Here is a 15,386-nt window from a genome sequence, read left to right on the forward strand (position 1 = left end):
AGTCAAAAACACCTGCAACAGATCAGAGAGACTAAAAATGTCACTCTGTCTCACATTCAGGGTGTTTCTGAACTCGCACCAGAACCAGAAATGTGGAAGACTCCGACAAGAACGTGAAAACGAGTGTAGGGATGAAACACTCCTCATTAAACGCTGTTTTATAGGACGGATTTTTCCTTTACGTCAGCTCATTTGATTCATTTCTGCGTCAGATGTTAAAATATAATCAAAGGTTGAAGTGAAACAGCTGTGAGTGAAGCTCGACCTCCCCGAGACAATCAGACTAACCTGCAGTAAACATGAGCAGGCGTGAAAAGAAACAAGAAAATCAGAAACAGTTGATTGTCTGTGTGAAGCTGTGAAGAAAAACCTGTTTTTCTTTTCGGTGTCATCGCTCCCTGACGGCGACAATAACAACTTTCTCTCTGGTGAAGTGAAGGTGACTTTTTGTTTTTTGACGCTAACCTACGGGTGGATCTTTGTGACGAACACGAGATCCTGTGTGCAGAGTCTCGTCGAGGTTAAATCGTTTAAGACTCTGGACTGAATTCTTTCAGCAGCAGTTTGTACTTGTTCAAACCGTCTGATCCTGTCTGTGTGTGAATACATTCAGAGCACATGAGGGGCCTCTCCCATTCAGACAGACAGAGGTAGGAGTGGTTGAGCGTCTGAAAGGTTGTGTGGAAAATCACTGAGTCGGCCTGTGACCCACACAGACGGACACAAACATCATCAAAATATTCTCCAATCAGATTCATGTGCTTTTCTGTAGTTCATCGTCAGCGTGACTGAAATCTTTTGGCTGAGGTTTTATTTACAGAACTTGCCGCTCATTATCAACCTAACAGGAAGTCAGAAACGATAAGGAACATTTAAAAAAAACGACACTCCTGCTCCGTCATCTCCGACAGTCGGCCTGAAACGATTCCTAACAAAACTACGATATAAACGTGGCAGCCCTCCGTCTTCCAATGATCAAATTATTGCAAACATTACCGACATTTCTTTATCGTTCATCTTTCTTCACCGTTTCTCCGACACATCGTCCGACTGAACACCAGTTTGTGCCGCTCTTGTATGACCCTATCACTGAAGTCCAGAAAAACACTTCCTGCGGTTCTGAAGGTGTTCAACAGAACCATCTGCAAGTTGCTGCTACAAACTGTTTGAAAAAGGAAAGGCCCTTTCAAAAATACTTGGCAGGTTGATTGGACGAACCATCTGTACATCACAGGCTAACTTCAACCAATCAGATCAGCAGGAGAGCACAGCTGGTGACTCACACTCCTACTGAAGTCGGCCAGCTACGCTAACCCTTCAGGACATGCTAACCAGCAGCTTCTCTCATGGACTGACGCTGATATGTTTGACGCTGCAGAAGGTTTTTTCATCTGGACAGTTGAAGATTCTTTGAGAGCAGCAGGAAGTGTTTTAACCAGCAGAGATCACCTGCTGTTAACGTCACACACAAGCAGACATATTTCAGTGTCACGGACGCGTTCTTCAGGCTGTAAATCAAACTCCACCTCCTCCAAACCACAGAACGGACGTGTGGGAACATTTTGGGATTTGAGCTCCGTTCCTTTTGTTTATCTGCTGGTTATTGTCGCCTTCCTGTTCTGACAGAGTTTCTAAAAAAGAAAAGATCACTTCAACAGATCACATGGCTCCTATCCTCAGTGCTCTGTCGGGTCCTGGGCTTGTTTGCATTGATGATGAAAAAGAAGTTTCTGCATTTTTCCCCGGACTCTGTGAAGTGTGTCATCAGTGAGCCGGTTCTTCCTCGGCTCGATGACGAAGATGAAGACGGAGTGAAAAGTGTCTCCTGCAGAGCCGAACGGCTCGTCTTCACTTAGAAAAACAAGAGGAAATCAGCAGTGTCTTTGTCTTTTTCCATTTCCTCTCATTCCACACATGTAACCCCCCTCCCACCCTCGACAGCCCACCCCCACCCCTCCCCTTCCAAACAGATGATTTGGCTACACTTGACCCAGCAGCCCCGCCCCCCCCGCAGCCCGCCGCTCAGTCTCATCTCTGGCCGTGGAGCGCCGATACAACAGGGGGCTGCTGGGAGCCGCTGGGCTGAGAGACGGGGGGCCACATGGGAGTCTGTTGCATGTGGTGGTGGTAGTGGTGGTGGTGCATGTGGTGGCCGGTGGGCGATGACGGAGGCAGCCAGGCCGGCTGGTGGCTGGGCGGCGAGGAGGCCCAGAAGGAGCTGAAGCCTGACGTGGAGGAAGGGGCCGGCGGGGAGCACGCCATGGACACCTGGGAGGGGCCGCTGCCGCCGCTGGAGCCGCACTCTGACGCCCGCAGCTTGGAGAACATGGTGATGGCGTCCGGGAAGTTGGGTGGCGTGGCGGGTGTGTTTCTGGGAGTGCACATCTGTAGGACGGACACAAGAGGCGGAGGTTAACAGGAAGTCTGTTTCACCAATTCTGTGTTTGCTTTTCAAAATGTTTTTACAAATGACATGAACAGTGAGAGAGTGTTTCTCCAAACTCAACAACTCACTCAACTGAGACGTTTGTTAAGAGAGTCTGGGGACAGAAGAAGTCTGTATTTACTGTTCAGTGTCTTTGTGAAATAGTCATGTGAATGTCCTTTTTTACAAGGAGACCAACAACTTCATGTCCTGATTGAATGCTGGCTGCAGATGAAAGGATGGAGGTGATGGAGGCCTTTTTAATGTTGGGCTGCAGACAGAAGGTTTCACTCATAAAGACTTTTTAAAAACAAACTAATGAGGGCTGAAAGTTCACGTCCAGGCTCAGCTCAGGAGGAGCGTCCATCAACGAGTAAGAACAGAACAATCCCTCAGTCTGACGCAGGATCAGAGTTCACCAGTTCAAGTCCCAACATACACTTTGTTTTCATATTGATTCAGTGAACTATAAATTATTTCTCCACTGATTTAATATTAGAATCAGTCAAAACAAGACGGCAGAATCAACACTGAGCATTTATTATCTGATCTGATGTTTCCTCTTTTCAATCAGGAAACTTCTCTGACTGATGCATGGAGCATTAATGATTTTTACGTCACGACATGAGCCGTTATAACACACTGTGTTTTCTGTCGAGTCCTCGCTCTGACCGAGGTAACGTGAGCCGAGAGAGACACGCTGCTAAATGCCAAAAGTCCTCAGTGAGACCAACGTCAATTACACACACACACACACACACACACACACACACACACACACACACACACACACACACACACACACACACACAAGATGCCAGAAATGGAGGAGGGGTCCTCTCAGCTGTGCGGCAGGAGGAAGGACTACTGGTATATTTAGAAAAAACACACTCAGGCATGTGCACACACATAAATCATACACACACACACACACACGTTTGTGAGGATGTTTGTGTGCAGACCAAAACAACTCAATCACACAACCAAGCTGCTTCCCTCCTGAACTGTGTTTAGACGATGAGACACACACTTTGTTTCTCAGACGCTGCAGACTCTGTTCCCTCCACCAGACTCCATTCACAAAACTGCAATTTCTGTGTTTCATGTTGATGGAAGACTGTGAACATTATAAACAATCACACCTCTCTCACACACACACGCGCACACACACACACACGCGCACACACACACACACGCGCACACACACACACACACGCGCACACACACACACGCGCACACACACACACGCGCACACACACCTTAAAGATCTTATTGAGATCTTACTCGGGTCGCTGATCTCTGATCATTTTAAAAGTTGTTTTACAACATTGAACATTTGTACAGTTTCGTCTGTTTATTTTATTGATCTGTGACTCGATCAGGTTCTGTTTGTGACGAGCTTTTCACAATAAGAGCTCTGTTTCAGTGCCTTTTCTCTGTGAATTTCCTCTGTGGTTAACTGTCAGCAGAGAGAGTTAATATTTGATCACGGTTTCATTATTGCTGCAACACTGACTTCTTTCTCTGGCACGCTCCTCAAGGCCACCATGGAGGAGGTGGGTGGGGGTGTAAGAGGCCGTCCTGCAGCTGATGCTCACCCTGAGCGTCTACTCGCTTCCTTTTTTCCAGTGAACAATCCTGTTCTCTCTACACAGAGCCTCGGGCGAGATGATGTCACCGCACTGCACCCAAAATAATAACAAACCATGGCCGCCGCCTCTCACACACTTCCTCACTCTGCTGAGCTCCAACACGCTCCACCCAGAGAGACGGAGAGGCACGTACACCAACGAGAGAACAGCCAGAGGAGAAAAAAAGCTTCAGACTGAAAACAGAAACACGGCTGCAGATGTTGGCGTGCCGTTTCTGCACGGTCAGGATGGGACAAATCCCAGGATGCATTGTGGTTGGTTAGTGGGAGAAGATTCAGACTGTTAAGAAACATGGTTGCATAAACAGCCGTGGAGCAAAGACACAGACGTCTCTGTGTACACAGTGACGCAAGTTCTGCACCAACACAGTCATTATTTGATTCATTCAAACGGAGTGAATCCTCGTCATGAGCCGGTAATTATTGTGTTAGAGATTAAATGTTATTATGACTGAACACACCCTGCATATAGCACAAAGACTCTTCATGTAGCTGTGATCAGAGGCAGACACTCCCTCTGGGGTCGGTTCAGCCCGAAAGAAGTGAGAAGTTTCCTCAATAATAAAGAACTTCAGTTTAATAAGCTTTAATAAGCATCATCATCTTCTTCAGACTGAGGTATGATTTTCTCCTCACTCAACTCCCAAAATCATGTGTTTTGTTAAGGGAGTCTGGTGCAGTTGTTTTTATTTTCTCTGTGTTAGCATTGAGCTAACAGATGAAGCGCTAGTTGTATGAAAGTGATTCAGGAATGGTAAAAAACAAAACAGGACCATCTGAAGTGAATGAATGTATTTCAGTGTGTGTTTGAGGTGATGGGGATCCAGCAGAGACTGGTGCACTGTGGGTAGTTCAGAGGGCCTGGGAAATCAGAGCATTCAACAAAAGCAGTGTTTAGGAAGCTTAACAGATCTGCAGCGGAGGATGAGAAGTTGTACTGCGACTGTTTTCTTACACTGCACTGCTCTAGTTTATAATGACGGAAAAAAAACTATTCTCCATCCGAATGTTTCACATTGATTACTGGATGTGCTGTAAAGCTTTCAGTGCTGATCCAGACTCTGTGTGTGTGTGTGTGTGTGTGTGTGTGGACCAGCTGTGTGTCTCTGCAGGTCAGTGGGTGCATCCATCCCACCATCCTGCACAGAGCAGTCAGCCTCACTCAGCCTTAAGTCCAGTTCTTTTTCTTTCTCGAGGATCTCGGTGAACTTACCATCTGGTGGTGGTGGCTCGGGATGTTGGCCTCCTGGAAGAAGGAGCTTAAGGCGGTCTGCAGAGAGACAGACAGACAGACAGAGAGGAGGTGGTGTTAGGAGCAGTTTGATTTATTCAGAATAAAAACACACAAGCTAACGAAGAAGGGCTGACCCTTCCTCTTCCTCTTCCTCCTCCTCTTCCTCCTCTCCATCAGCCCACAGGTCAGTTAACAGGTCACATGAGCTCAGGGTCAAAACTTATCTTCACGCTGGGATCTAAAACAGGGTTTGTGGAGCACAGAGGCTTTTTCAGATTAGCTGAGTGACTGATGGTGTAACAGGAAGACTTCAGATGAGTCTGACTTCCTCTGAACAAAAGCTCATTTTGTTATATTAAAAAAGGGATGATCAGATATTATACACCAATAAAATCCTGACTGCTGATTAAAACTTCTGACGTGACTCGGGCTCAAATGTTTTTAAGTTTTCTTCGTGTTAACTTTTGTCTAATTCACCGACTGACAAACCCAAAAAATGGCGACAGGTGACCGAATGAAACGAACGGTTACTTTGAGTAAACTTGTGGATTTCTGTGGTTTGAACATTGCTGGAATCATTTGGGACAATGTGAGAACACAACTAAAGAAAACTCTGTGAAGTGCAGAATTCTTACATATTGACTGTTTTCAGTCAATGGATGAATCGACTCTGAACTTGCAAACTTTACACCCGACAAGTTTCTGTCTGAAAAACCAACAAATGTTCATTTTGGTTCAAAAATAAAACTGAGAAACTTCTTTTCAGTTACAACAAAGTTAAGCTCAGTTTAATTAGCAACTACTTTAATTAATTGTGACTGTTTAGGGATTATGTTCTCCTAAAACATCACTGACTGGTTCTTTGTGTCACTGATGTTCAGTTCTGACTTTTAGAAAATACAAAGAATTTCAAGACGTTACCTAAGACGGACATTTTCAACCCTTGTCTTAACTAAAGCCCAAACTATGAATCAGTTAACTGGGAGAAGAATCTGCTCAGTGATTATTCATAAAGATAATCACACGGCGAGTCTCCTTCCTGCTGGAGGACGAGGAGCCGGCTGACTGGAACACCGAGTCACTGTGAAACGTAAACAGCAGCTTTCATGGCTGCCTCGCTGTGTTAACAAGGAAATGAGCTGGCTTCTCTTATTGTTCGTCTTTGTTGTGAACGCAGACGAGGCCGGCGTGAACACAAACACACTGGACGACCTGAGAGAGACAGAAACAGCGTCTGATAAGAGCAGAACCAGCCTGAACACGTCAGCGAGGAGAAAACATTCCTCTGGATCTCATTCACACTCATGACGGGAAGAGCTGCTGTGATGTCATTCTGTAGGTAAACACTCACTCATGTGTGAAGTTAACTACCAAGATGGCCGAATCTATAACACAGTAGAGTTCACTCAGCATCAGAGGAAGTAGAGAAGAGTAGTTTTTGGTGCCGACCATTCAGAAGTTCATCCACTTTTTAAATGATTTAGGGACAGACGACGATCAGCGTCTAATGGTTTTCATTGAGCCGACTATTTATCACAAACATGTCGGTTCAGCTTGGGCTCTATTTTGCTTGTGTATAAAAACCGAGCGGACACACGTCATATCCAGCAGCTTCACAATGAATCTAAGATGTTTCTTGCTTGTAATGCTTATCCTTTACTCAATGGAACAAGTGAGAATTGTTTAGAATCACAATGTGTTTGTGCTTCTGTCTGTCTGGATGTTTGTGTCTTAGTGTAACGAGACGCTCTTGACTAGAAGTTACACACATACACTTGGTGAGATTCAGAACATGTTCTTACACGCTCTGTTAGTTTAAAGACATACTGAAAGTTAAACCATGTGAAGGTGACGGAGCCACACGAGGCCGACAGGACAGAAACCATGAGAGCATGAGGGAGTGAGAGCTGTTTCACTGCTCAGTGCAGCCTCCATTTCCCCTCCACCGGAGGCCTCTCCTCCTGCCAACACTTCAATGAATGCAGTGGTTTCCCCCCCACAGTCTCCACCCACCCACTCCTCCACTCATCCCCACCCCCACGCTCTGGTTGTTTGACAACAGCAGCGGCGGTGCAGGAATGTCTGCCGTACAACGTGACACACATATCAAAGCGTCAAAGTGCTTTGCTGCTATTGTGCAAAGAGCCAGTGAGTCCACGCTGCTCTTTGTCTGCGCTCAGTTTATTTTTCAGGACCAGGTTCACTGAGCGTCACTCACTAATGTCACACTGTCAGCTCACATTTCCTGCCGCTGCGAACACAAACTGCACAGAGACTCCAACCTACAGCTGAGCGCCCAGTTTACCAAGGTTTCCTTCAAGGATCCTTAATGAACAAGGTTTCATTTTCTCCGTGGTTACCAAGACAAGACAGCCGGAGAAGAGTTCATGGAAAAATAACACCAACGGATCCGTCAGCGTAGCAGTTAAAGGAACAGTTCATCCAAAAAGTTAATCCAGTCCTCCTCTCCTCCTCCTGATGATATAAAGTCCTCCTCTCCTCCTCCTGATGATATAAAGTCCTCCTCTCCTCCTCCTGATGATATAAAGTCCTCCTCTCCTCCTCCTGATGATATAAAGTCCTCCTCTCCTCCTCCTGATGATATAAAGTCCTCCTCTCCTCCTCCTGATGATGATATAAAGTCCTCCTCTCCTCCTCCTGATGATATTAAGTCCTCCTCTCCTCCTGATGATATTAAGTCCTCCTCTCCTCCTCCTGAGGATATAAAGTCCTCCTCTCCTCCTCCTGAGGATATAAAGTCCTCCTCTCCTCCTCCTGATAATATAAAGTCCTCCTCTCCTCCTCCTGATGATATAAAGTCCTCCTCTCCTCCTCCTGATGATATAAAGTCCTCCTCTCCTCCTCCTGATGATATAAAGTCCTCCTCTCCTCCTCCTGATGATATAAAGTCCTCCTCTCCTCCTCCTGATGATATAAAGTCCTCCTCTCCTCCTCCTGAGGATATAAAGTCCTCCTCTCCTCCTCCTGATGATATAAAGTCCTCCTCTCCTCCTCCTGATGATATAAAGTCCTCCTCTCCTCCTGATGATATAAAGTCCTCCTCTCCTCCTCCTGATGATATAAAGTCCTCCTCTCCTCCTGATGATATAAAGTCCTCCTCTCCTCCTCCTGATGATATAAAGTCCTCCTCTCCTCCTGATGATATAAAGTCCTCCTCTCCTCCTCCTGATGATATAAAGTCCTCCTCTCCTCCTCCTGATGATATAAAGTCCTCCTCTCCTCCTCCTGATGATATAAAGTCCTCCTCTCCTCCTCCTGATGATATAAAGTCCTCCTCTCCTCCTCCTGATGATATAAAGTCCTCCTCTCCTCCTCCTGATGATATAAAGTCCTCCTCTCCTCCTCCTGATGATATAAAGTCCTCCTCTCCTCCTCCTGAGGATATAAAGTCCTCCTCTCCTCCTCCTGATGATATAAAGTCCTCCTCTCCTCCTCCTGATGATATAAAGTCCTCCTCTCCTCCTGATGATATAAAGTCCTCCTCTCCTCCTCCTGATGATATAAAGTCCTCCTCTCCTCCTGATGATATAAAGTCCTCCTCTCCTCCTCCTGATGATATAAAGTCCTCCTCTCCTCCTCCTGATGATATAAAGTCCTCCTCTCCTCCTCCTGATGATATAAAGTCCTCCTCTCCTCCTCCTGATGATATAAAGTCCTCCTCTCCTCCTCCTGATGATATAAAGTCCTCCTCTCCTCCTGATGATATAAAGTCCTCCTCTCCTCCTCCTGATGATATAAAGTCCTCCTCTCCTCCTCCTGATGATATAAAGTCCTCCTCTCCTCCTCCTGATGATATAAAGTCCTCCTCTCCTCCTGATGATATAAAGTCCTCCTCTCCTCCACCTGATGATATAAAGTCCTCCTCTCCTCCTGATGATATAAAGTCCTCCTCTCCTCCTCCTGAGGATATAAAGTCCTCCTCTCCTCCTCCTGATGATATAAAGTCAGGTGAAGTGTGGTAGTCCACAGAACAGTTCTGGAGCTTCACATTAAAACAGAGTTGCAGGATTCTGCTGAACAGCTGAAGCAGCTGAGACGTGATTTAAAACATCAGACGTCTCCATCAGCTCGTCTGCTGTGAACCAGAAGATGTTCTGTACATTCTCAGCAAGCAGCATGCTAACACTTTTAGCCAAGCAGCTACAGAGGAGAGGGTTTAAATAACGTCTTTCCAGGTCAGTCTGGGATGTCGGGGCTTCTGGAGACTGTTATCACAGCCAACAAGCTGAATAGAGACATCTGATGTTTCTGGTTAAGGGAACTCAAACAGCAACGACCCGCGTCTGTAACATCTTCTACATGTGATGTATAAACGCAGCAGTAATGTTGTTTAGAGGCAGCCGAGAACAGAAGACGTCTTCAGCCTCGCAGAGCACCGAGGAAATAATCAGGCCACCGCCGACACACACAAAGACCTTTTTACTACGATCACACACTGACAGAGCAGCAAACACAACCACACCTCGTGTTCTCAGAGCTCAGATACACCTGAGCTCAGATACACCTGAGCTCAGATACACCTGAGCTCAGATACACCAGAGCTCAAACTGTGAGCTCAACAATAAAGAAGCTCATGACAGAAAATGAATCCATCATCAAAAAACAACAAACCAGATCTGGTTTCAGACTGAACATCTCTGAGAAACTTTTACTGTTTCCAAACAATTAACTGATTAATTAAGAATATATCTGCCAGCCTCATTGACACTAATTGGTAGTTATTTGGCTGAGAGTGGAAAACACACTTTAACTTCTGTTATATTCAAAACAAAGCAACTGATTTCAGCACCTCAGGCCTGCAGGGGAGGATGGTGGATGGTCACCTCCACCTGTCTGAAACAACAGGGCAGCAACTAACAATTAACCTGATTATTTTCTCAAATAATCAGTTTGTCTCTTTTATTATTTTCCACAGCATAAAGGTGACGAATCCAAATTGTTTTCTCTGACAAACAGCCCATTATTTCTGCCTCTGAAGCAGTTCTGCCTTTAAAACTCCAGTCACAGTATCAAAGTATGAATTTTAATCACATGGTTATGACACACTCGGTAATAAAGGAAAACATCTGTAAAATCACATTTTTATGTAGAAGGACGCAGTTTTATCCAACCGGAAGTTTGATCAGATGTTTTGCTGCGTCTGTGGGTTCTGACTGTGTTTGCTGTTCAGGTAACATGAAGGTGAGTGACTCAGTGCAGTGACGGACTCTGAGAACTGGAGTCAGTCACCACACACACTCTCAGCGTACACTCCTGTTTCACTTCACAGTCACATCAGAAAACGGTCTCACAGAGAAGCTGCAACCAGTAAACTGAAACTGCCACCCAGCGCTGAAACTAACAATCATTCTCATCGCGTCAAGACTTCTTTACTGCCTGATACAAAAGGAAAACTCACACCGTCTACAAGAGACGTCGATCTGTTATTGAATTATTCCTTCAGTTTTAAGGGAATCTGATGGTAAAAAATCACCCCGTCGTTCCAAAGTTATTCGTTATTTTGATTTTAAGAGCGATTGAAGCTTCTGATAACAATTCCTGAATGTATTCATACCACAATATCTGTCGCAGAAAACCAAAATATTGTAATACTGGTCATCCAATGTGCAGCCAAACAGTCTACAACTGTCCAACCAACAGTCCAAAACCCCAAGACTTCATTTTCTGTCAGGAATGACAAAGAAAAGCAGTAAATCCTGACAATTAAGAGGCTGGAACCAGACATTTTTTTTATATTTTTGCTTGAAAAGTGACTGAAAGGTTTAATCAATAAGTGGATCGATTATCGTTAAAGCTGCAGATACTGTCAGGCCAATATCAAACCTAAAGTAAACCTCCACCTCTGACCTCCTGAGCGAGTTAAGACGACGATCATAACTAAAGAGAGCAGCTGAGCCGAGCCGCCTCCACCCGCCTCCACCCGCCCCTCTGCTGAACCACCTGGCCCGCTGCGGCCCAACGCAGCCCGACAGATTGGTCATTAACGCAGGCGGAGGAGTGGTCTGAGGAGAGGGCCATCTGGAAGATCCTTCAGGTGTCTGTCAGCTGTTCTGAGGCCAGAGGGCTCCTCACAGACACTCATGTTAGGATCACTGTGAGACGTCTGTAATGAGGCGGCCATTTTGACCCTCAGTCAGCTGACGTGAGCAGCAGAGTTGTGTGTAATAACTGCAGGGCTGCAAATATAAAGTCTGTTTTCATTTTCTTTGACAAACTCTCTTTGTTTTCCTGACTGAATACACAAACTGGCTTCACACTGTTTTCATCTGTTTATATGTGGCGGACCCTGCCACCTTCCTAGCTTCCCTTCCAGCCCTTTAATCTGACAGTTATGTTCTCGATTTTACTGACACATGATGCGTTCAAATGTCTTGCAGGGCTGCAACCAACAATTATTTTCATTGTTGCTTATTTTCTCGTAGAATCGATTAGTTGTTTGGTCGATAAAATGTCAGAAAATTGTAAAAAAAAAAAAAAAAAAAAAGTTTGGTGTTTTGTTGGCAGTCTAAAGATCTTCAGTTTACTGCCACAGAGGAAAGAAACCAGAAAATATTCACATTCAACAAGCTGACGTCAGAAATACTGGAAAATAAAATCACTCAAACTGATTAATCAATTACCAAAAGAGCTGACGATCAATCTCACAGCTGAGAACCAATCGATTGATCGCTGCAGCTCTGGTTCCAACGTGTTCTCTGTGCTGCCGGTCGCTGGCAGCTACAGAACAACATGTTGTGTGACTACAGCGATGAACACACCGTCTCATGTCTCTGATGTCATGTCGTGTTTGACCAACAGCTTAACATCCAAAATAATTCAATTTCCAGGCGTGTAAAGCAGACAGAAGCACACGAGAGGAGCTGGGAGCTGAGAATAGATTAACAGTCTAATTATTTCAGCTTTAAATAACTGTTCATAGCAGAGCAGGTTTATAAATGAGAACAGCTGGAAGGATAATACATCTTAATCAGTCTATATTTAACTGGACAGGATCAATGTCACACCTCTCAGCTGTGAGTACAGTGAGTGTGACCTCTTTATATCCTCCTGTAAAATGACTAAAACCTGAAATAATCCAGTTATTAAAGACAGTTTTAAAGCCTGTGATTGGCTCATCAACTCCCAGCTGTCCATCCAGGCAGGAAACGTGATTACAGGATTGTTTTGAAGCCGTCTGTCTGGCAGGGATCCATCTATCATCCTGAGAGCTGACCGAACCGGCCCAACCTGTAGTTTCTAGTGGCAGAACATGTCATGAGACGGGCCTGCTCTCACAAGATGGCATCACTGATCTCCACGTTAACATACAGCCGTGTGTTTTCTGACAGCCATTAAACTACAGCGCAGGCAGCCAGCGGCAGCCTCCATGTTGTTTTTTATGAGGAGTGGGTTATCATGACGAGCTAAGGCTAACAACAGTTAGCTCGGCGATGACACAGTGGATTCCTGAGGAGGATGTAAACAAAAACGGCCGTTGACTCAAACACCACGTCCTCAGCTGCTAGCTTAGCTTCTGTTAGCTCACAGCGGCGCGTGGTCGCGAGGAAGGACACACAACACTGAAAATAACCGACACAGGAAGTTGATGTGAGTCTGTGGAAACTGTCTGAAGGTTAAACAGCAGCTCACCCACAGGACGACACGGAGCACACAGTGAATAAAGCCCGCTCACCTCGAACTGCCAGTGGGCCGCTTGTAGGAGCTGCTTCGCCTGGTCGGCGGCGCAGCCCGCCGTCAAAACAAACTGGTTGATCATGACTTGATGCCTCAGCTCGTCCATATTCACAGACATGGCCTCTTTCCTCGCCACGCGCAGCTGCAATAAGGTCGAAAACAAACTAAAAGTCAAACAGTTCTGTTCGATGGACTCCTCTGAACCCTCAGACCCGGTCCTGCTGCCTGCTGCCTGTCTCCGCCGCTCAGTCTCCGCAGCCTCCGACCAGCAGCAACAACAATATTTTCATGTCATCACTAACAACAAAGAGGAGAGCGCCGCTGATTGGACGGCTCCGCAGCGAGATAGTACTACAGAGGCGCTGATTGGTTACCACTGGGACGTGTTTAAATTCACTGTAGCGCTTGTTTTACTCGTCAGGGACACTGCCGGTGGGTGGAGTCTGTCTGTGATCAGCCCTCCGCCCTCTGTGGACATCCGGCAGTTTGTACACGCGCTGTTATTCATGTCCGTTACACTGACGTAATGTGTGTTATTGGAGATCAGCTGAATACGGACAGCTGATTGGCTGCTTCGTTTGGCAAGTAAACACAGGAAATATTCCAATGTTTACAAATATTTTTAGATATTTGTGTCAAATCTAATATGTCCTGTCAGCAAAGACCGTATGAGACGGAGCTGAAAACGTTATTATATTTATTTTATAGAGATCATATATAATTATTATGATTAAATAAAAGACTATATTGACTATTTTTACATACATGGACACATGTTTACTGAATCACTCTTAAGCATGAACATTACATGTGCTCATATGTAGCAAACTATTTAATATATTTATACTTTATATTTATACTTTTATTTATTTGAAATGATTCTCATAGAAACTGGTGACCCTGACCCTGACAACCCACATGTTGTTACTGCAATTTTTTATCTTTTTATTTGACATTTTTTATCTTATGTAGTCGTGCATACATTTCCAATATATACTGATGTGTGCTGCAACTACAGATTATTTGGGTTTTTGAATAATCTGTTGTTTATTTTCTCAATTAATGGATTTGTAGACAACAAATCTAAAAAATATCAGAATAAGGTGAGAATATTGATCAGTGTTTAGACCTCAAGTGTCTCGTTTTGTCCATAACTCAAATATATTCAGTTTAGTGTCACATAAGAGGAAGTATATAATATAATATTCATATTTAACAGACTGACAGCAGAGAATTTAGGCAAACAATGTAACAACTATATTGGGAAAGTAAATAAACAGGTGAATGAATCAGTTAATATGACATTTGCTCACACTGTAATAATTAATTAATGCCTACATTATTTTTTGGTCGTATTTTTTGGTGCATTTATTGGCTTATTAGTTTATTCATTGAGCCATTTACTGATTTATTTCTTTATTTGTTTCTGACAGTTTCAGTCCTCCACAGTCGACCTCAAAAGTCTTTTGTCCAGAAACCGAAGATATTCAGTTTACTGTCACAGAGAAGGAAAGAATAGAAATGTTAATCTTTAAACTCTGTTGGTCTGTTGGTCGACACGCAACACTTAACGCTGCGTGGTTTGTGATTTTGGGCTGTTTAAATAAAACCTTCCAAACTTCCATGTTGTTGTTTTTTAACCATTTTCAGCTTCAGTTTCGAGAGATTTAAATGATCCTGACTGTTATGTTGGTAAAATAAGACCTGCAGCAGACGGGTGGAGAACAGTTCACCTGACAGAACAACACTAATCTTCTTATCATGAAGCTGCAGCTCTCTTTGTGCCACCGGCCTGAATAATTCATCTGTGGTGCAGGTGAAAGCACATGTGACAGAGGAGGCCTATTTATTATGTATTGCTGGAGGGTGCTGTTACCTGAAGGGTGTTTGGAGCTGGACCACAGAAAACTCACGTCTGAAGAGATCCGGCTGACAGTTAATATAACATTTTAATATAACATATTATATCTTTGAGGTTAAAATCCTTTAACTCATGTACACAGTCTGTTGTGTATGTGAGTATGTGAGTATGTGTTCTGATTATGGAAGACTGACGTTGCCAGAATAAAAAGTAAAGACATAAATAAATGATTCAATAGATAAAAAACTAATTTTAACTGACTGACTGACGGACTGAAACTGCCAAAATCAAAAGTAACTCAATAAATAAATGAATCAACAAATGAATACATTAAATGTGCCAAATATATTAAAAATAAATGGAGGCATGAAGTAATAAATAAAATATGACATGTTTGATATTTCTGTTTAAAAGTGCTCATGCATTTTTCCCCCCTATTTATTTACTTTCCCATTAAATTTTCCAATTTATGAATTATTGTTTTGATATATTTTTTCATGGAACACTTTGATTGACAGCC

The 15,386-nt window shown here is 44.2% G+C and overlaps 1 protein-coding gene across 1 annotated transcript; it reads right to left on the bottom strand.

Annotated features, from left to right (window-relative positions):
- Positions 1-1,965: 1,965 nt before the first annotated feature.
- Positions 1,966-13,310, bottom strand: ubald2 (UBA-like domain containing 2). Its single transcript, XM_030408756.1, has 3 exons — positions 13,004-13,310; positions 5,290-5,346; positions 1,966-2,385 (listed from the first exon to the last, which is right to left on the bottom strand). Exons 1-3 carry the CDS (start codon positions 13,121-13,123, stop codon positions 2,029-2,031), a joined length of 534 nt encoding a protein of 177 aa, XP_030264616.1. The 5' UTR covers positions 13,124-13,310; the 3' UTR covers positions 1,966-2,028.
- Positions 13,311-15,386: the final 2,076 nt, after the last annotated feature.

This window comes from Sparus aurata, chromosome 23 (assembly GCF_900880675.1).
Source record: "Sparus aurata chromosome 23, fSpaAur1.1, whole genome shotgun sequence".
In the NCBI taxonomy this organism is placed as follows: Eukaryota; Metazoa; Chordata; class Actinopteri; order Spariformes; family Sparidae; genus Sparus; species Sparus aurata.

Excerpts from the sequence above, each read along its gene's own strand:
- ubald2 (XM_030408756.1), bottom strand. The coding sequence starts at position 13,123 with ATGTCTGTGAATATGGACGAGCTGAGGCATCAAGTCATGATCAACCAG. Across the intron at positions 5,347-13,003 it reads CGGCCCACTGGCAGTTCGAG|ACCGCCTTAAGCTCCTTCTT; the intron begins GTGAGCGGGCTT and ends GTCTCTCTGCAG. Across the intron at positions 2,386-5,289 it reads CGAGCCACCACCACCAGATG|ATGTGCACTCCCAGAAACAC; the intron begins GTAAGTTCACCG and ends TCCGTCCTACAG.